Below are 22,677 nucleotides of genomic sequence, written 5' to 3'. Positions count from 1 at the left end.
GAAGGAAGTTGTTCACTTTAACAGCCTGACTTCTTCCTTCTGATGACCACAGAGGAGCTTGTGCGGCAGAGTAAACATCTCCTCCCTGTTGTAAGTAGACTTACTTATTGATATGATTATTTATTGACTCAGGTCATGTTCAGTCCTCCTGCCAGTGTCTTTTTCTGTATTTCTGCAGTCAAACAGGGAGAAGAGGAGCAGCCATGACTGTGAGAGCAGCGGTGACTGGGTTGGTTATCTTCCTTCTCTCTGTGCCAGGTACTGTATTCAATCATTCATTCAGAATTGAAGTGTTTGTGTGTATTTTAGAAGTGAAGGCTCAGACTGAGAGCTTTAGTACATCTGATTTATTTTTTCCAAACTGTGTTTTTGAATCATCATGTTTCCACATCTGAGTGAGTTTAAAGTTTTCAAAAATCATTTTTTAAATTCATATCAAAAGTGTTTTTATCATTGTACAGTAAGAGTTGGTTTTATGATTTGTGTTGTAAGTGGTGCATGTAAAAGATTGAGTAATTTAAAGTTACTGCATTTCCTTTATTAGAGAAAAATAACCTCTAAAAACAGGAACCAAACTTTTAACACATCCCTGCCTTTATCATCTCAAAAACACAGTGTCACAGTTTTTTATGAAGTCTCAGCACATTCAGACACCAGACTGAAGGGTGAATACACAACCAGACTCTCAATAAGCTGTTTTCACATTCACATTCAATGCAGTGTTAACTTTAGCACCTTTGTAGACGTAGTCTTAGTTTTTAGTCTGGGGGAACATTCAGACCCTCGTCTCTTCTTTCAGTTTTCTGATGTTTCAGCCTGATGCTACAGTAAAAAACCTCATAAATCTACACTTAATACCTCATCATGACAAAGTGCAAACAGAATTCCCCTTTTTTGGGGGTAAATTTATAAAAAATATAAACCTGAAATATCACACTGACATAAGTATACAGCCCCTCTACAACAACACTGTAATTCTCTGATCTTTGCTGAGATGTTTCCTCATCTCTTTCCTCATCTGGAGTCCACCTGTGCTAAATTAAACTGATTGGACCTGATTCTAAAGGCTCACACCTCTCTATAGAAGGCCTCACAGCTGACAATGATATCAGAGCAGAAACCAAGGGTCAAAGGTCAGAGGAGCTGCAGAGCTCAGAGACAGGATTGTTGACAGTTCAGGGGAAGGCTGCAAATGAATTGTTGCACTGAAGGTTCCCATAAATCTGTTTTCATCATCATTTCATATCAAAGTAAAGCATGATGGGTAAAAGTAGCGCCATATAATATTATATCATAGAATGATATTGTATGAGTATATGAAATGATCAGTGTGATTATATGATCATATTATTATATATATTATGATTATATGATGATGTGATAGCTGATTAATTGGCTGCCGCGTATGTAGGCGTGACCTTTCCTATGACGTAGTCACACTCGCTAGCCTGTTCCAGATGTGTGTTCAAGAGTTGCTGGGGAGGACTCTGGTCTCGTCTCCAAGGGGACCTGACTAGGGAGGATAGTTCTGACTGAGGAAGGATCCTGGACTTTGAGAAACAGTCAGAGTGACCATCAGGTTCTTGGTCTCCTCTCTTACTAAGGTCCTTCTCCCATGATTGCCCAGGTTGGACAGCTGACCAGCTCTTTCAGTGTTTTATTAGAGGGGATGCTGAGCATCCACACTATTGATATTCACGTCAGCCATTTTGTGTATTATTCCTCTTCTTCTCGGCTATCTCCTCCTTCATACTTTGTCTTATCGACATCATTTAAACGTTAAAACATTCCGTTTCTTCGACATTTGACTGCTATATCCTTTCTCATTTCTAACTTTTATAATTATTTAAATATTTAACTTTGTTTAACAATGTTAAACAGATGGCAAAATTTCCCAAACCTGCACTTTCTTCAGCTCCTCATACCTTTGGCATTTCTTTGGCTATTTTCAGTATTCTGCTTTCATACTTTTCAGCTTCTTGTGCTCTTTTCAGCTATTTATATTACTTTTTAATACTATTTATACTTTTTGAACTATTTTGCTTTTTCTACAACTAAAAAAAAACATTATTCCAGATGGGCCAGCTCTTTAAATCCTCTACAACTGTTTCAACTTCTAAGGCTTATAGCTTCAGCTCACTTCCACATACAGACTTTATTTTTGCTTTAAAACGTAGACAAACTCTTCAGCTATTTAGTAATTATTCACATTATTGATATCTTTTACAGAGTTCTCATAATCACTGATCAAACTTCATGAATATTTGAGCTCTCTCTAACGTTTACAATGGGGATAAATGAAGAGCCTTAGAGTGATGATGTCACACTTAGAGCTCAGAAGCTGTGTGAAACAGAAGCTGAACTTCCCACACAAACTGCTCTCCTGAATGAAATATTTGGTCCCATTTTTGCCCATTTTTTCTCCCAATTTTCACCCATTAAGCTACCTTTTGTCATTAAATACCACTTTTTTCCTTGTTTTTGCCCAGTATAGCCACTTCTTGTTGCCACTTTTATCCCATTTTACCCCTTTTCACCATTTTTTTTTTTTTCCATTTTTCACCCATTGAAGTTACCTGTTGCCATTGAATACCACTTACTTCCTCATTTTTTGCCACATTTGGACCATTTTATCTCAGTTTTAACTCCTTTTTTGTCACTTCTCACCCATTTTTGCTACTTTCTGGCCCATTTTTCACTTTTCGTCCCCATTCTCACCCCTTTCCACTCATTTTTGTGGCTTTTTGACCATTTTTGCCACCTTTAACTTAATGTTATTGTACTTCAAGCTGTTTTTGCTTCACCGCTTAGATTGTGGCTCTTGCAAAGGTATTTTTCAACAATTTGGCTCAGGGTTAAGTAACACTGCTGTGAACAATATCTCCACCACATTCAGCCTTTAGACTCAAGAGGCTACTCTGTCAATGAGGAAGTGGTCAATTTTTTGTTAACAAAATTCTATATTTTAAGCAATGATTTCACATTCTTCACAAATCAGGTATTGCACTCTTCAGCTTTTATCCTATTTTCATCTATTTTTCTACTATTTTCAGCTATTTACGCTATTTAAAGTTATGTCTATGCTTTTTAAGCCATTAAATGCCATTTTTGCCACTTTTAGGCTATTTTTAAACTATTTTTATGCTATTTTCAGCTATTCCTAAGTTAATTTCAGATATTTTTAGGCTTTCAGCTATTTTTATTTTCTTTTAGCTATTGACCATCATTTTCAGCTACTTTTATGCCCCTTAATGCTATTTCATGCTATTTTCAGCTATTTTTCTACTTTTTTCAGCTATTTTAATGTGATTTTAAGCTGCTTCTGTGCTTTTTCAGCCATTAAATTCCTTTTAGAGCTACTTTTAGGCTATTTTCAGCTATTTTTATGCTACTTTCAGCAATTCTTAGGCTATTTTAAGCTTCTTTTTAGGCTACTTTCTGCTATTTTTATTGTTTTTTAGCTGTTGACCACTATTTTCAGCTACTTTTATGCCACTTTACGCTATTTTGTGCTATTTTAATGTTATTTTTTGCTATTTTTGTGCTTTGGGCTATTTTCAGCCATTCTTTCACAATTCAGCCCACAGCATCCCTGCGCAATTTCACCTGAAATTGCAATTTTGATCTAGTTCTTAATACATTTGCAAACATTTTTAAGAGTACCAGTAGTCTTAGCATCTCCACTATGAATGAAACTCCAGATCTTTTCACGTTTCTAACTGTAGTTCCATCTGTTCTCTGTGTTTTAGTGCTCCAGAGTCAGATTGGCTGGGGAGTGACTTATTCACAAACTAAAGTCTGTGCCTTGGAAGGATCAACAGTGGAACTAAGCTGCACCTACACATATCCAAGTTCTGGCAATTATAGAGTTACTGAATCATTCTGGTTTACTAAAATGCAGAATAATGAACATGTTGATGTGAGAACAGACTCACAGTACACAGGACGTGTGACGTACAGTTGTAAAGAGAAACGCTGCACTCTGAGAATCACTAACGTGAAGAAGAGCGACTCAGCTACATACAAGTTCAGGTTCATAACAAACCAAGCTGGTGGCAGATTTACAGGTGACCCTGGAGTCATTTTGTCTGTCACAGGTAACGTGATTTCTATTTTCATTTTAACAACAAAACAAAGCAGCAGTTTTGTATATTTGTGATCGTTGACAGTGATCTGTAAAATAACCTTATTTCTCCTCCACAGATCCAGATCTTCAGGTTCAGAGAACTTCTGCATATTCCACTCTAGAACTGAAATGTTTCAGCCGTTGTTCCTCACCTCATGATATCTCCTATGTGTGGTACAAGAATGGACACAAAATTTCTGTAGAGAAATCTTCCTATTCAGCTGGTTATGTTTATGCAGACAGCTACTCCTGTGCTTTGAAAGACTATGAGGATTTCCCCTCTCCTCTGTACTGTGAGTTTACTTCACCATCTGACACAAACATAACAGCATCTGACAGATGAAGTATTGTTCTGTATTTTTAAGATTGCTGCAACATTTCTGATTTTAACCAATTCTGAGTTAACCCCTTAACACCTGAAGACACAGATTATAGCCAGAAAATTCTCATTTCTTGGAACTGAAATTTTTTTTTAACTTTCTACTGAAATCCAAAAAATTCTAAATTTCCATAAAATGTATTCAATTTGCTACATTAAGTGTTTTTTGGTAACTGATAATCCACTTTAGGGCATTTTTTTTTATCGTTTTTCAGATTGTATTCAGAGGGTTTTTTTTATTAATTAATTACATATTGATTAGATAGAGGTATCATAAAAGTATGTATCAAAAATGATTCAAACGGCTTTAAGGGGTGAAAATGGTCTTTTTGTATCTTTCAGGTTACTATGATTCTTCCTGTAACAAAGTGAAATACACTCACAGAACCATCTGCGCCTCCAGAGGCTCATCAGTGGACATCTCTTGTTCTTACAGAAGTTATGGAAGCATCAAGTCAAAATTCTGGTTCAGATCTGAGCAAAGTCAGCAGGGGCAACATGACCTACAACCTGAAGACCTCAGAGAAGATTCCCAGTATGGAAATCGTGTTCAGGTCACTGAGCCTAAGAGAGGAGACACCACCCTGAGAATCTCTGAGCTGAGAGATAGCGATTCAGCCGTCTATCGTTTCACATTTACAGCAGGAAGCTCTGGATGGGGGACCAGTTTACATGGTACAACTCTGACTGTAGCAGGTACAGATGACCAATACAGAAACACAACACAGTTCATTAAAAATACTGGAAATATTGATTTTGGTCAGTCACTATTAGTTTATATTTCAACTGTTTAAGTTGGTACATGTTGGGCTTGTGTCCAAACTCAGTTTTCTCAACCGGGCCAAAGCTTTCATACAAGTGGCTGTCTGCAGAATAATTTATATTTACATTTCCTCCATGCCAGGTTAAGCTGTTAAACTGTAGAAAAAAAACACTTTATTTGTTAAGTGTAGGGATCATACTCAATGTATGTAGAGTTGTTAAGTATAAACTTTCATCCGTTTTTTTATCTTTGGTTGTTCCCCACTTCCTGTCCCCCTGGCGAGTCATCAAAATGCAAAGAACAGAGATTTAAAACGGAATAACTCTGAGGATTACAAGACATGAGACCATCATCTTAATGGAAAAATAAGTTACATTACACACAAAAATGTAGACTATTTTGGCACTAAAGACACAAGCTTTTTATCTATTAGTATTTTTTTGGGGGGGGGCATCACATTTAATATCAGTTTTCAGTGAAATTGTACCATTAATTTCGATCCTCAGCCCTTGTCATAGAAATCTACGAGCTGTTGTTGCTAAACGTTTTAACTGTGAGACGGTGATGACGTCATTTCCCACGGCCGGAGTAGTGTCCAATATCATTTTTGTATTTTGCAGTTGAGTCCACTAAATAGTCGACTATATGCAGCACACTATATAGTGGATAGGGAGTAGGGAATGAGTGAGTGGTTTCTGACACAGGCATTATAGCCATAGGCGCATTAACGCATGGGCTACCTCAGTCTGCAGCCCAGGACCTCACACCTGGAGGGTCCTCTACTAAAATTCCTCGATGCTTGGGTTTCTGGTTAGTCAGCCTTTTCATTTAGCAGAAGCAGAGTTAACTAAAGGAAAAATGAAGCGTTCACATCCCAGTGGTGCTCAGAAAACAAAACAAATAAAAAAGAGTTAATTCTATATTGAAATTCTGCCAAAAGCCACAGACTTTCTTTCTCAAAATGCTGGCTTTTCAACTGTATTAAAGGGCAGCATTTCTTTTGCAAACTACACTTTCTGTGAGCGCACACCATTTTGCGCTGTTCTGTTTGTATTTACTTTGTCGGCCAAACGCCTCAGTGAGTGCTGAGTGTCAGGACGAAGGCTCTGCATCTCGAGGTGCAGTTTCTTCCCCAGCTGGTCAAGCTGGGTCAGGTGGTTATGTTTTGGTTGGGAATGCAAGTTTGTTGTGTTGCCTTTTTTTTGTTGCCACCACTTTTAAACAGATTTTGCATACTGGTTCGTCTGTGTTGATGGGCTCAGCTTGCTCATTCGGTTTGAAGCCGAAAAATTCCCACACCAGGGCCGTGGCATTTGGCTTTGCAATCATCTGTTTTAATCCTAATTTCTACCACGTTACCTTGCGTTGCTTCTTACGAGGCTCACTTCCTGCACTCTGTGTGTGTATGCTAGCGGCCCCGCCTCCCCCCACAGAGACAAAGAGACTGGATGTCTGACCACAGGGTTCACTCCGTTCATTCTATGGAACAAACGCGCCCAGGTGCTGAGACCGATGCACAGAGTGAACCCTCTTGTCATCCAGCCTGTTTGGAGGCGAGAGACGAGGAAAACAAACATGCATGCACATGGCAATATATCAAGGCTGGCAAAATTATTTAGTTCATTTTCATCTATCATGCAACTAATTAATTTATTGATTATTGTCCCAGGCATTGTGTCACATACATTTCTTTATATTTATGTCACATCTCCAGGTTGACCTAGTTAAGTTACTTTTTCCCTCATGTTTCTAGTCTGTCATTTCCTGTTTTATTTTGGATACTTACCTTGTGTCTCTTTTCCAGATCACTCCTTCCTGCCCATCCCTACCTGTTTCCCTGTGTCCTGATCATCCTCATGTGTCTCACCTGTGTTGATTGTCGAGTGACTGCACCTGGTGATCCCCGGCTGAGTGTTCCCCTCCTCGTGTATTTAGCTCATTCACTCCCTGTCTGCTGTGCGAGATCGTCTTGTTTCCTTTGTGTCCAATTCCTTCGAGCCTTACTTCTGATTGACCTTCGTGATTTATTTGACCCAGTTTCCCGTCCTAGTTTCCGAGTTAGCCTGCCGTTTTTTGTACCTCTGCCTGCTTGTTTTGACCTCCCGTGTATCGAACCTTTTTCCTGATTAAACGGACTTGAAAGTGCTTGATTCCTGTGTCTGCTTTTGGGTCCTTTGGTCCGGCATATCGTTACAGCACGATCTCGCCAACAATGGATCCAGCAGACTCTGACCTGCGACAGGCGCTCAAAGCGCAGGGTCAGCGCCTTGCTCAACAGGATGAGCAAATTAAAGCGCTTGGACAGTTAGTGCAGCAGTTGGCCGGACGACAAGAGACTACCACGGCTGAGTTGGGAGCACAGCTCAGCACCATCACGCAGATGATCCAGATCAACCTGTCGAAAAATGATAACGCTCCTCCTCTGCCTCCTGAGCCGGCGACCCAGCCTTCTCTGCCTGCAGCTTCTCCTCACTCGTTCCCCAGCTTTCCAGACCAGAGAAATTCTCCGGGATTCTGGCGACTGCAAGACGTTCTTGACACAGTGTGAGCTTCACTTGAACTCAACGCAGCTGCCTTCCCCTCGGACCGGGTCAAGATCGCCTTCATCGCCTCTCACCTGACGGATAGAGCCAGCCGTTGGGCCACTGCGGAGTGGGGCAGGAGATCGGACATCTGTAACTCCTTGGCGGCGTTCACTAAAGCCTTTACTCAGGTATTTCAAAACATTCAGCCAGGCAGAGAAGCAGCCAGGGCCTTAACTAGAATTAAGCAGGGCGTATAAATGTGTCTGACTACGCCATTGAATTTAGAACATTATCTGCTGAAAGTGATTGGAATTCCACTGCCCTGCTTGATGCCTTTTTTGAAGGCTTATCTGAGAAATTAAAGGACCATCTAGTGACTTTTGATCTTCCTCAAGATTTAGATTCTTTGATTGCTCTGGCCATTAAAATTGATAAGAGACTCTTAGAAAGAGAGAAGGATAGAGGCAGGCAGCGGGAACGTTTTTATCCTGCTTACACTAGGAGGTCCAGCCCAGCTGATCTTCCCCAGGCCAGGAGAAGACCTGCCTCACTCCCGCTGGTCACCGATGCCCAACCTGAGGAACCCATGCAGCTAGGCCGCACCAGGCTCACTCCAGATGAGCGCCTCCGTCCGAATGAAGGAGGGCCGCTGCATCTATTGTGGACAACTGGGTCATCTTTTGGTTGACTGCCCTATCAGACGGAGATCCCCTAGACTACAGACTGTGGTGAGTCGCAACCTCATATTTAACAATCCTGCCCAATTACTCCCTGAAGTCTCCATTGAAGCAAAAGACATTAAGACTGTGAAAGCATTCATTGATTCAGGATCTGATGCTAATCTGATGAACTCTCTCCTGGTTAGGAGACTCGGCCTTACGACTTTCAACCTGAATCATCCCCTGGAGGTCTGCGCGTTAATGGCAGTTCAATGGGCAGAATTACTCACCGCACCCAGTCTGTGACCATTCGCTTTCCTGACTCACACAGTGAACAAATCAGTTTTCATGTTTTTGACTCCTCAATCATGAGATAATCTTAGGAGACCCTGGCTCGAGATTCACAACCCTAAGATTGATTGGGCTTCAGGACAAATAACTGACTGGGGAATAAAGTGCAGTCTGACTTGTTTTCATAGTAAACCCCAGAAAGTTCCGGTAACAGTACCTCACCCTGACTCTGATTACCCTGACTTATCCCAAGTTCCTGACTTTTACCATGACCTGAAGGAAGTTTTCAACAAAGCTAAAGCTAAATCCCTACCTCCACACAGACTTTATGACTGTGCCATTGATCTCTTACCTGAACGTTTCCTCCCAAGGGAGACTTTACTCTCTCTCTGCTCCCGAAAGACAGGCAATGGAGAAGTATGTGGAGGAGTCTCTGGCGGCAGGGATAATTCGGCCGTCCTCTTCACCTGCAGGAGATGGTTTCTTATTTGTGGACAAGAAGGACAAATCGCTCGCCATGCATTGACTACAGGGGCCTTAACAACATCACCGTGAAAACAGGTACCCCCTCCCTTTGATCTCATCTGCTTTTGAACAATTAAGTGAAGCTAAAATATTCACTAAGCTGGATCTGCGAAATGCTTATCACCTAGTCAGAATAAGGGAGGGGATGAATGGAAGACAGCATTTAACACTCCCACGGGTCACTACGAATATTTAGTTATGCCCTTTGGCCTTACTAACGCTCCTGCAGTTTTTCAAGCCCTGGTCAATGACGTTCTGCGGGATATGTTAAATGACTTTGTATTCGTTTACTTGGATGATATCCTAATTTTTTCCTCGGATGAGCAAACCCACATCAGCCATGTCAGAAAGGTCCTGGAGCGCCTCTTTCAGAACCAGCTTTTCGTCAAAGCCGAGAAATGTGAGTTTCACAGACCTTCCGTTACCTTCTTAGGATACATCATTGCAGAAGGTCAGATCCAGATGGACCCTGAAAAGGTTAGTGCTGTCAAAGATTGGCCAGTACCTTCTTCCCGCAAAGAACTTCAAAGATTTCTGGGGTTTGCCAACTTTTATAGAAAATTCATTCGAACTTTAGCATTATTGCCTCACCCCTGCATGAGCTTACCTCCTCTAAGAGGCAATTTTTGTGGAACTCTGCTGCTGATGCAGCTTTTGTCAGACTTAAGAACTGTTTTTCTTCTGCTCCTGTCCTCATTCTGCCTGACACTAACAATCAGTTTGTTGTTGAGGTAGACGCATCTGATGTAGGCATTGGAGCTGTATTGTCTCAACGTTCTTCCAAGGATGATCGTCTCCACCCCTGTGCCTTCCTGTCACGCAAGCTTTCTGCAGCTGAACGCAACTACGATGTAGGCAACCGGGAGCTGCTGGCAGTCAAAGTGGCACTGGAGGAGTGGAGGCATTGGCTGGAGGGAACTTCTCAACCCTTCTTGGTGTGGACTGACCACAAAAATTTAGAATATCTTCAAACAGCCAAGAGACTGAATGCCAGGCAAGCCAGGTGGGCATTATTCTTTAATCGTTTTAATTTTACCCTATCCTATCGACCTGGTAATAAGAATGTTAAGCCTGATGCTCTCTCTAGAATCCATTCTAATGAGGAGCAAAAAGCAGAACCTGAACTGATCCTCCCACGTTCCTGTGTTGTTGCTAATGTTACTTGGGAGATAGAGAGAAAAGTCCAGGAGGCCATCCATAATGTTAACCCCCCTGTGAACTGTCCACCTGGTAGCCTGTTTGTTGTTCCTGAGCTCCGCTCCCAGGTTATCCAATGGGCACACTCCTCTCGGTTTTCCTGCCACCCGGGTGTTAGCCGAACTCTGGGGGTCCTTAAAGAACGTTTCTGGTGGCCCTCTATGGACAAGGAGGTTTCGGAATTCATCTCAGCCTGCCCCACCTGTGCCTCCAGTAAGGTCTCCCATCAGCATCCGGCAGGTCTGCTCCATCCTCTTCCGGTACCCAAGAGGCCCTGGTCCGACATATCCCTGGACTTTGTCACGGGACTCCCCACCTCAGAAGGTAACACCACTGTTCTCACAGTGGTGGACAGATTTTCTAAAATGGCTCATTTTATCCCTTTACCCAAGTTGCCCTCTGCCAAGGAAACAGCCGAGGCTATGCTGCACCATGTTTTTCGTCTACATGGTCTCCTAGAGATGTGGTGTCGGACCGGGGCCCCCAGTTCACCTCCAGGTTCTGGAAGGAATTCTGTTCGCTGATTGGAGCCACTGTGAGCCTCTCCTCTGGATTTCACCCTCAATCGAATGGACAAACTGAGCGGATGAATCAAGAAATGGAGACGGGCCTGCGCATTCTGGCTTCCCAGAACCCTTCCTCATGGTCCAACCAGCTCGTGTGGGTAGAATATGCACATAACTCACTTATTAACTCATCAATTGGCATGTCCCCCTTTCAGTGTGTGTACGGCTTTCAACCTCCTCTTTTTCCTGCCCTAGATAAGGAGGTATCTGTCCCCTCTGCCTGGACCCTGGTGCGACGTTGTCGCCGGACCTGGGAGCGAGCCAGACAAGCCCTCCTCCGAGCTTCAGCCAGACACAAGACGGCGGCTGATCGCAAAAGGTCTGAGGCCCCCAAGTATCACTGTGGACACAAAGTTTGGCTATCCACTAAAAACCTGCCTCTGCGTCTGGATTCTAAGAAGCTCGCTCCCAGGTTCGTTGGTCCGTTTCCTATTTCCAAAGTTATTAATCCTGTAACTGTCCAACTAAAACTACCCAGAACCATGAGAGTCCATCCTGCATTCCACGTCAGTCAACTTAAACCCGCCAAATCCAGCCCTCTGGTCCCCACCTCCAAGCCCCCTCCTCCCCGTTTCTGATGGAGAAAGAGTCTACACCGTCAAAAAGTTGCTAGCCGCCAGAAGAAGAGGCCGTGGCTATCAGTATCTGGTGGATTGGGAGGGTTATGGCCCTGAAGAGCGCTCCCCCGCTAGAGACATCATGGACCCAGAGCTCATCAAAACTTCCACAATGAACATCCTGATGTTCCTGGGCCGCCTGGAGCCAGCCGTGGAGGGGGTACTGTCACATCTCCAGGTTGACCTAGTTAAGTTACTTTTTCCCTCATGTTTCTAGTCTGTCATTTCCTGTTTTATTTTGGATACTTACCTTGTGTCTCTTTTCCAGATCACTCCTTCCTGCCCATCCCTACCTGTTTCCCTGTGTCCTGATCATCCTCATGTGTCTCACCTGTGTTGATTGTCGAGTGACTGCACCTGGTGATCCCCGGCTGAGTGTTCCCCTCCTCGTGTATTTAGCTCATTCACTCCCTGTCTGCTGTGCGAGATCGTCTTGTTTCCTTTGTGTCCAATTCCTTCGAGCCTTACTTCTGATTGACCTTCGTGATTTATTTGACCCAGTTTCCCGTCCTAGTTTCCGAGTTAGCCTGCCGTTTTTTGTACCTCTGCCTGCTTGTTTTGACCTCCCGTGTATCGAACCTTTTTCCTGATTAAACGGACTTGAAAGTGCTTGATTCCTGTGTCTGCTTTTGGGTCCTTTGGTCCGGCATATCGTTACAATTTATCATTGTTTAACATTGAAATTATTTTTCCAGATAGAGTCCCTTCATTATCCTCTTGTTTTTTTTCCCATTTTCCCCTTAAAACACAAAAACGCTCAATTTTTATTCAGTGTAGAACAAAGTTGTTAGGTAACAACATTAAACATACAGAATTCATTCACTTAAATATAACACAGCGACCAAGCGCAGCGCTGTATGACGTCATCTCCACCTTATCTGTTATGTTGTTGTTATGTCACATATGTGGGTAATAGTTTTCTTAGTCATTCAGTTTATTTTTTTTTTTATTTGAGGGGTGCCTCACAAACACCTGTAGTCCAGGGGCCCACATTGGTATTAAGTTGCCTATGATTATAGCTGTTGCAATGATCTGTTTCCACATTCTTTAATTTTTAGTACTAATAACATGTTTCTTTTCCATGTATCTAGCTTTACAGGTGAAGGTGATGAAGATAACAACCCAGCAGTCTTCCACAGAGGCAGAGCTGAGATGTCACAGCAGCTGCAGTGAAGCGGATCGTCTTTCATACGTCTGGTTCAGGAACGGACAGAAAGTTACCGGGGAGAGTAAATCTACTACAAAAATCAGATATGATCTTGAAGATGAGATCTCCTGTGCTTTACAAGGACATGAGAGATTTCCCTCTCCATCAGTGTGTGAGTTAAGTCGACTGTTTCATGGCAAAAACACACCTTCACGCACATACTACAGCAAAATTGCACTTAAAGCTAACTGAAGTAATCTGAAACGTGTAAGATTAAAATTCAAATGCAGGAAAAGTAAGGAAAAGGAAAAGTGGTGAGAGCTGGAGATCACTGTTCAGCCCTCCGGAGGTGTTGTGGGACTAACTGGACAAACACTGACGAAGGAGGGTTCCCACTGAGAGCCCTGGTGAAGTGCTGGTTTCGGTTGAGTTGGGGAGGCAAATAGCCATAGATAAGGGATTTCTTCACTGAGCGGTGTTCCTTTAGTAGGGCCCAGGTACCTTGAATTTGCTCAGAAGAGACTTTGCTGTTATGACTTAATATGAAATAGACATTTCTACCTCCATAGTAGGAATCATACAGCTGTGACAGAAATACTGACCACAAATAACATACATAACTGCTGAGTGACACACGTCAGTTTCTTCCTCAGATGCTCCCAAAGTTCCCTCTGTAGTTTTGAACCCCCCTGGTGAGATAGTGGAGAACTCCTCTGTGACCCTGACCTGCAGCACTGATGCTAACCCAGCCGCTAATTTCACCTGGTTCAAGAAGAACCAACGCCAAGACTTTGAACCCTTTCACAGTGAACAACAGCTCATCTTCAGCTCCATCCAGTCCTCTGATGCAGGAGAGTATAGGTGTACAGCAGAGAACGGTCTGGGGCAGAGAACATCTGCACACATCATTGATGTCAAATGTGAGTATCTTTTCTGTCTTTGTGGAAGAACATTTTGTATCCCAGCTTTCCTCAGCTATCATCCACAGCTAGAAAATACACCATTTCTCCCAGAAATTGTTGCAATTACAAATGTTTTTGGTATGCACATGTTTATTTCCTTTATATGCATTGGAACAACACAAAAAAGCAGAAGGAAAAGAAGCCAAAATTGACATAATTTTACACAAAACTCAAAAAAATGGGCCAGACAAATTTTTTGGCACTCTCCACTTAATATTTGGTTGCACAACCTTGGGAACAAATAAGTGAAACCAGTGGTTTCCCATAACCATCAACAAGCTTCTTACACCTCTCAACTGGAATTTTTGACCATTTTTCTTTCTCAAACTGCTCCAGGTCTCTCAAATTTGAAGGGTGCCTTCTTGCAACAGCAATTTTAAGATCTCTTCATAGGTGTTTAATGGGATTTAGATCCGGACTCATTGCTATCCACTTCAAAACTCTCCAGCGCTTTGTCTCCAACCATTTCTTGGTGCTTTTTGAGGTATGTTTGGGCTCATTGTCCTGCTGGAACATCCATGACCTCTGACACAGACCCAGCTTTCTGACACTAGGCCCTACATTGCGGCCCAAAATCTTTTGATAGTCTCCAGATTTCATGATTCCTTGCACACAGTCAAGGCACCCAGTGCCAGAGGCAGCATAACAAGCCCAAAACATTTTTGAACCTCCACCATGTTTGTAGTGGCAACAATTTCTGTGAGAAATGGTGTATTTTATGGAAAAATTCCAGGGGTCCCAATACCTTGATCTATGACTGTACCTCCATAGTAGGAATCATACAGCTGTGACAAAAATACTGACCACAAATAACATACATAACTGCTGAGTGACACACGTCAGTTTCTTCCTCAGATGCTCCCAAAGTTCCCTCTGTAGTTTTGAACCCTCCTGGTGAGATAGTGGAGAACTCCTCTGTGACTCTGACCTGCAGCACTGATGCTAACCCAGCCGCTAATATCACCTGGTTCAAGAAGAACCAACGCCAAGACTTTGAACCCTTTCACAGTGAACAACAGCTCAACTTCAGCTCCATACAGTCCTCTGATGCAGGAGAGTATAGGTGTACAGCAGAGAACGGTCTGGGGCGGAGAACATCTGCACACATCATTGATGTCAAATGTGAGTATCTTTTCTGTCTTTGTGGAAGAACATTTTGTATCCCAGCTTCCCTCAGCTATCATTCACAGCTAGCTGCAGTTCACTAGATTAAAACTGAGGAGTTTTCTTTGTAGTGTTTGGAACAAGATTTAAACTGTTGAATATTAGTTTGACAACACTCAGTATCTAAAATTCTGCTGCTCATGGTTATTCATACTTTGTGATTGAACTACCATAGCTGTGGTGGTATGACATCTCATCATAACCCTGCCAACACATCTTCTCCACATGCTCCAAAGCTTCCCTCATTGTCAGTGAGTCCTTCTGGTAAAATCAAGGAGGGCAGTTCAGTGACTCTGACCTGTAGCAGCGATGCTAACCCAGCAGCTAAGTACACCTGGTACAAGGAGAACCAAACAGCACCTCAGGGACTACAAGGCCTTTATGGTTTCACCACCATCAGTCCTGAGGACAGAGGGACATACTACTGCAGTCAGTATGGATGGATCGACTCCTCTCCTGTGTTTATAGATGTCCAGTGTAAGCACAACAGTTAGAAGATCAGAACTTGGTACTCCATGGTTTTGCTTATATCAAGACAAAATTTCTCTCTCAGTTTTCCTTGCTAAAGCTTTAATCCAAGTAAAAACTCTTATAAAAAACATTTTTCACAATCAAGTAGACAGAAGAGGGTGACAAAGGAGTGTTTCATTCCTCTCTTCCTATCAAACTCCTACAGCAGTAATCCTGTCCCATCCGTATCCTTTTAGAATGACTCCTTTTCGCCCCTGCTCCCATGTTTTTTGTTTTGTGTTGGTTGCCTTAAAGGTGCAGTGTGTAAAATTTGCCCAGTAGCGTTAAGCACAGCAAACTTTTTTGAAAATGGAGAATATTTCTGATGGCATCTCTAAATTAGTGTTAAACCACCTGACTATTTAAACACATTTTTTCCCTTCCATGGGCTATACTATTTTGGATTTTTGCATCTTGCATGTTTGCAGTACCACAGAAGTGACTAAATAATAAGAGAACAATTTTATATATTTAGAGGTTAAACACTAATTTAGACAGGCCTCCTTACAAATATTATGTCCCATATTGATACCATAGTTGTGCTTTTCAGCTTAATATGACATACTGCACCTTTAATAACAGGCTAAGAAGCTGGACTAGTGCTCCACAACAGTGCAGGGGTCTGCTCTCTGCCCTGGAACATTTTAGGGGTCAAATGCTTATTTCTCTGCAATCTGGTGAACATTAGGTGGTGGGAAGTTAACCTTAATGATTAATCCAATGGTGAAGTGGAAAGGAATCCAAAGATTAATAAACCTACAATCCCTGTTTTTAATCTGAAATGTCTGAATTAATCCACTGTTAAAATAAATGCAAAGTGAGTTTTTGGTAAAAATGTGCCACAAAACAATGTTGGCTCAAACGTAGGCACTAGTGAAAGCTTTTGAAGCATTTCAATTTTTTACCCATAAGCCTCTGTATTTTTGTCACTATTTTACAATGCAGACTTTGGCTTTGGTTACCTGCTCTCGTCTTTTAGTATAATTGTTGTTAATTCAGAGAATAGTGTTATTTCTCCAAGCTCAAAGATGATTTTTTTTTAAATACAATGGTTTTAACTTCAGTTGTTTTGCATTTTTCTTTCTTGTCAATCAGATGCTCCAAAGCTTCCCTCAGTGTCAGTGAGTCCTGTGGATGAGATTATGGAGGGCAGTTCAGTGACTCTGACCTGTAGCAGTGATGCTAACCCAGCAGCTAAGTACACCTGGTACAAGGAGAACCAAACAGCACCTCAGGGACAAAACAGCACTTATTCTTTCACCACTATCCGGTCCAAGGACAGTGGGATGTACTCCTGCAGATCTGAGAACAAGTATGGTCACAAGACCTCCAAAGGATTCTGGATTGATGTTCAGTGTAAGTACAAACATCCCTTATTAAATTCAACAGATAGCTTTTAACAAACTTGAAACAAGTGAGTTTTTGTCTTTTTTTTTTTCATGTTCTCCCAGACGCCCCACGACTTCCCTCTGTGTCTCTGAGTCCCTCTGCTGCCATAGTAGAGGGCACTTCACTTAATCTGACCTGTAGCAGTGATGCTAACCCAGCAGCTTATTACACCTGGTACAAGGAGAATGAAGAAACATCAGTAGCATCAGGACAGATCTTCATCATCAGTAATATTAAATCTGAACATAGTGGGAATTATTACTGTGAAGCTCACAACAGAAGAGGACGCCATAACTCGACCTTACATCTGGTTGTTGTTTCTGGTAGGCAAACCTGAATACACACTGATTTACTTCAGTTAAATAGGCCAGTGAGAGTGCACACCTGTTGGCAGAGGTGCAGGAAAACATAGAATGGATTCAGAATCACAAATGTTAATTTCTACAATTCTGAATCGATTAAAAAGCCCAAAGAGCAATGGGCCACGTTCACCAATGTCTTCCTAAGATTTCTCTGAAATTTGTTCTTAAGAAAGTTTCTAAGGGAAGCCATGTGGGATTCATGACATGTTCGTAAACTGCTGGAAAGTTCTCACCTGTGCTCATGAATGCCACGAACTCTTTAGCTGGAAATAAAATGGTCATATGATTCTAATGTATTCTCTGATTGCGTTAATGGAATTTGATCTCTGCTTCTTAGGTTCAATGAAATCAGTAACTGCTGGATTGGTCACTGTTTTTTCTCTGGTTGTCATCCTCCTCTCCATCTTCCTGTTGATAAGGTGAGCAGGCCAATTTATATGGTGTTTTATCCACAAACTGTGCTTTAATTTAGTCAGCCATTTAAGAAAAAGAATATGTTGATTTGCTTATGTGATAATGTTTTTTTCCAGAAAAAAGAGATCCTCAGGAGAAACCAACAAGCCTGGAGGAAGGCTGGACAATGAAGGACAGGTAATAACCATGAGTTCTGGTATCATTTCACTCATTTTGACCCATATTTTTAGTTACTAGTGGGGATGCTGAGTAAGCATCCACACTATTGATATTCGCATTGGCCATTTTGTTTATTCTTCTTCTTTTCCACGCCGGCTATCTCCTCATATTTTGTCGTATTGACACCGTTTGAACTTTAAAAAATTCAGTTTCCTTGTCATTCGACTGCTATATATGTTCCTTTTTCTAACTTTTATAATTTTTTTAAATATTTAACTTTGTTTAACAATGTTGAACAGATGGCAAAATTTCACAAATCTGCACTTTCCTCAGCTCCTTATAACTTTGGCATTCCTTGGGCCATTTTCACTATTCAGCTATCACACTCTTCGGCTTCTCTTCAGCTCTTTTCAGCTATTTGTATTACTTTTTAATACTAGTTATAACTTTTGAACTAAATTATTTTGCTTTTTTCGAAAACTAAAATAACATTATTCCAGATGGGCCAGCTCTTTAAAACCTCTAAAATGGTTTCAACTTCTAAGGCTTATAACTTCAGCTCACTTCCACATACAGGCTTTATTTTTGCTTTAAAATGTAGACAAACTCTTCAGCTATTCAGGAATCACATTATTGAGATCTTTTACAGATTTCTCATAATCAGTGATCAAACTTCATGAATATTTGAGCTCCCTCAGATGTTAAAACGGGGGTAAATGAAGAGGCTTAGAGTGATGATGTCACACTTAGAGCAGAGAAGCTGTGTGAAACAGAGGCAGAACTTCCTTAACAAATTGTCTCCTGAAAAAATGTTTGGTCCCATTTTTTCAATTTTAACCTTTTTTTTTCTCTCTCAATTTTCACCCATTAAGCTACCTTTTGTCATTAAATACCACTTTTTTCCTTGTTTTTGCCCATTTTAGCCACTTCTTGATGCCACTTTTATCCTATTTTAGCCCCTTTTCACCATTTTTGTTGCCATTTTTCACCCACTTAAGTTACTTGTTGCCATTAAATACTACTTGCTTCTTCTTCTTTTGCCCCTTTTTGTCACTTCTTTTTGCCACTATATCCCATTTTTGCCCTTTTTCACCACTTTTCACCCATTTAAGCTACCTTTTGCTACTAAATATCACTTGTTTTCTATTTTTTGCCCATTTTGCCACTCTTGACTGCTTTTTGCCCATGTGACTCACTTTTCACTCATTTTTTGCCACATTTGGACCATTTTATGTCACCTATAACTCATTTTCTTGTCACTTCTCACCTATTTTTTACTTTCTGACCCCTTTTCCACTTTTCGTCCTCATTCTCACCCCTTTTCATCAATTTTTGTTGCCATTTGACCATTTTTGACACCTTGAACTTGTTGTTATTGTACTTCAAGCTGTTTTTGCTTCACGACTTAGATTGTGGCTCTTGCAATGGTATTTTTCAACAATTTTGAAACACAATGTAGTTGTTACACATGACTTAATTCTTGAATTGCATCCGCACATAGACAGACCAGCTGATGAGAATGAAACCAACTCAACGGCATGCACTGAAAACTCATTTACCTACAGTATGTAATGTTCTGTTTACTTCTCAGCTCAATATGGCCTCAGCTCATGATTACCCATCAGCTTCAGCACGAAGACAGCCAGCTGAGGAACAGGAGGAAACGTGTTACGCCACCGTAAGCTTCTCAAAAAACAACCCAGAACCTCTCTACTCCAACATTTCGCAAACTAAACTCGACAGACCGAGGACCAGAACAGGGGAAGAGGAGGAGGATGTGGAATACTCTGTGGTCAAATTTCCAAGTGCTAGTTCCCTCCTAAAGTGAGTTTGTGTTTTGTTTTTATTTTGCTGCCCAAGCTTTAAAACAGTTTTTTACTGTCACGATTTCATCTCTGTTATTTTTCAGTTTGTTCTTAATATTGTGATAATATTTTCATTTTTATTTCTAAATTTTATCTTTTTTTTTTAGATCAAGACGTCAGGAGGTTGTTGAGGATGCATCTGCACTGTACAGCACAGTCACCAAGAAACCAAGAGCTTGAATGTAAATTACAAATACAAAACCAAATATGTTTATTTATTAATATGACCTGTTTTTACCATTTATTGCCATTCATTTAGATGGAACATCTTCAACCAGAAAGGGGTGGGGCCAGTGTTGCTTGCCCTTTTTAAAGCCCTTTATTTTGTAAAAAGGTTAGTTATGGAACAATTTAACTCCACATGTTTGACTGTAGGTACTGTGTTCTTTTCTTTGTAGGCCTCATTCTGTTTTCTGTAAACAGTAGAATGACGTGCTTTTCCCAAAAGCTCTACCTGAGTCTCATCTGTCCATAAAATGTTCTCCCAGAAGGATTGAGGCTTACTCAGGTACATTTTTGCAAACTCCAGTCTGGCTTTTTTATGTCTCTTTGTCAGCAGTGGGGTTCTCCTCAGTCTCCTGCCATAGCGCTTCATCTCATTTAGATTACGATGTATGGTTGTTGCTGACACTTTTGCACCCTGAGTCTGCAGGACAGCCTGAATTTGTGTGGAAGTTGACTGAGGATGTTTATCCACCATTCCAACTATCCTGTGTTGCGTTCTTCTGTCAATTCTCTTCTGTCCACGTCCAGGGAGATTAGCCACGGTGCCATGGGTTATAAATTTCTTGATTATATTACGCACATTGGACAAAGGAATTTCAAGATCTCTGGAGATGGTCTTGTAACCTTGAGATTGTTCATTTTTTTTCCACAAGTTTGCTTCCTAAGTCCTCAGACAATTCTCGGCTCCTCTTTCTCTTCTCCATGCTTGGTGTGACACACACAGGCACACAACACAAAGGCTGAGTCAACTTTTACACATTCTAACTGGCCTCAGGTGTGATTTCTAGATTGCCAGCACCTGTTACTGCCACAGGTGAGCTTAAATGAGCATCACATGCTGGAAATAAAATGATTTAGCCACAGTTTTAAAAGGGTGCCAATTAATTTTGTCTGGCCCATTTTTTGAGTTTTGTGTAAAATGATGTCCATTTTTGGCTTTTTCTTCTGCTTTTTGTGTTGTTCCAATGAACATAAATGAAATGAACATGTGTAAACCAAAAACATTTGTAATTGCAACAATTTCTGGGAGAAATGGTGTATTTTCTGGAAAAATCCCAGGGGTGCCAATACTTTCATCCATGACTGTAATTATCAGGTACATTATAAATACATTATATATATATATATATATACATTGTCAATAAGACAAAGTATGAAGGAGGAGATAGCTGTTGCCAAAGAAGAAGAATAATAAGAATAATAACCAAAATGGCCGACGCGAATCTCAATAGTGTGGATGCTTACTCAGCATCCCCACTAACTTTTACCAAGTTCCACATACAACCCAACTTCAAACATACAGAAATATTCCTTTAAAGCATTAAAAACCTAAGCATGGATTGCAGCGTTAGACACACTCATCTGTCTTCATCTCAGGTGGATTTTACTTTGCTGAGGTCTATGTGGTGGCTGGCTTGGAGCCTTTTCGCTGTAGTTATGTGATTAAACCATCAGATGGCGACAAAACAACATCAATCTAACAGTCACACGTTTGTAGCAGGAATTCACAAAGAGGTTTATTCTGACTCTTACAAAGTAAAAGTTTCCTTGTTGACATGATACATACTAGTATTCAGGTTTATGATCATTGTGTCTTATTAGTGGAGATGTCTGTGATGTTTATTTATTTACACCAGCAGATGGTGACCAAGCATCTTATTAAAGAATGTGTTAAATTTGAAAGTAGCAGGATCAGATCCTCTTCTTTTGCTCTAATGTTCTGTCTCATAGTAACATTTCTGCAGTACATCCCAATGCTTGCTCTATCATAAAACCAGCATCCTGTAGCGTGTTCACCGGATTTTATCTGTGATCACTGGCCTTTAATCCCCCATACAAGTTCACATCCACAAGCCTGTTCTCAATGTGGTTGGCAAGCTGAGTGTTGATAAGATTAGACAAACCTTATCGTCTCAGATTGAGAATTCTGTCTTGGGCTCTACACTTATGCTGCAGCTATAGAAAAAAACTCAGCAATGTACACATTACACATGAAAAACTCTGACATAAGATGCTCAGAATCAGTAAATAATTCCCCTAAAAAAAACCTAGAACATAAATACTGTTAATTCTCAGAGTACGAGTGCAAGATGAATCACATTTTTACACCTGTTCAGTCTACAGCAGGGAACTCTGAACCTTTTACCAGAGGGCAGCAATTCATATTCTGGATGTGAAAGAAGAGATTGATCTTTTATAACTTTAGTGGCCCATCTTAGAGCCACCTGTTCAAAAGTAGTCTGCAGGGATGTGGAATTTTTTTTACCTCCTTCCACCTTACTTTTCATGCAGTCTGAATCAGTCCATCAGTTTGACTTTTAACTGCACGGGCAGGTTCCCAAACCACGCCATGATACCGTACCTTATTAGGCTGATAGAAAATAAAAATGAACACCTGGTCAACAACATGAACTCTGAGATGACACAGGAAATGCAACCGTTGTTGTAATCTGCTACACAAAGTCTGTACATGTGGGCTACAGGTCAGTAAATTATCAATAAAAACACCAAGTTACCCAAAAAAGGATACAATTATCCCCCCATATGAAAATTCCCCACAATATTCCAACAAGATGCTATTGATACTATTTATTCACTTTAATTTACATCTGAATTATAGAGCATTATGGCTGTATAGAGAGCTGCTATGGCTACTAGTAGCAGGCAGGTGCATTACAGCTACGGCTGAGGACACGCTGCACAACTTTCACAGCCTTTTCGACTTGGAAAAGACTAGGAGTACACACTAGCAGACTAGCTTCAGCAGATTTTTGTCTGCTGACTGAAAGACTGGGGATAACAACTGTGATGAGAGATCACAGACGGCATGAT

At 41.1% G+C, this 22,677-nt stretch overlaps 2 protein-coding genes and 1 long non-coding RNA gene across 5 annotated transcripts in view; all 3 read left to right on the top strand.

The window, feature by feature from the left end:
• LOC121519676 (sialoadhesin-like) lies at positions 1-20,352 on the top strand. Of its 3 annotated transcripts, XM_041802501.1 has the most exons (15): positions 1-90; positions 179-258; positions 3,750-4,097; positions 4,204-4,419; positions 4,848-5,201; positions 12,740-12,967; positions 13,449-13,715; positions 14,613-14,879; positions 16,527-16,787; positions 16,883-17,143; positions 17,520-17,601; positions 17,713-17,773; positions 19,347-19,579; positions 19,728-19,802; positions 20,019-20,352. In XM_041802501.1, exons 2-14 carry the CDS (start codon positions 204-206, stop codon positions 19,798-19,800), a joined length of 2,706 nt encoding a protein of 901 aa, XP_041658435.1. In that variant the 5' UTR covers positions 1-90; positions 179-203; the 3' UTR covers positions 19,801-19,802; positions 20,019-20,352. The 3 variants fall into 3 exon arrangements, with proteins under 3 accessions (XP_041658435.1, XP_041658425.1, XP_041658443.1); XM_041802491.1 differs by lacking the exon at positions 20,019-20,352 and having other exon boundaries at positions 19,728-19,867; XM_041802509.1 differs by lacking the exons at positions 14,613-14,879; positions 20,019-20,352 and having other exon boundaries at positions 19,728-19,867.
• Positions 5,213-12,262, top strand: LOC121519694. The gene is made up of 2 exons (XR_005992730.1): positions 5,213-6,982; positions 11,827-12,262. It is a non-coding gene; the product is annotated as an uncharacterized LOC121519694 (long non-coding RNA).
• The window catches only part of LOC121519664 (NLR family CARD domain-containing protein 3-like), a 21,019-nt gene continuing 18,216 nt past the window's right edge, over positions 19,875-22,677 (top strand). The window contains exon 1 of the mRNA XM_041802479.1: positions 19,875-19,954. The gene's annotated coding sequence lies outside the window, so the exon portion shown is untranslated. The remainder of the gene's footprint in view (positions 19,955-22,677) is intronic.

This window comes from Cheilinus undulatus, linkage group 2, assembly GCF_018320785.1.
Source record: "Cheilinus undulatus linkage group 2, ASM1832078v1, whole genome shotgun sequence".
NCBI classification, from domain to species: domain Eukaryota; kingdom Metazoa; phylum Chordata; class Actinopteri; order Labriformes; family Labridae; genus Cheilinus; species Cheilinus undulatus.
This window is presented reverse-complemented; position numbering and strand designations above follow the sequence as displayed.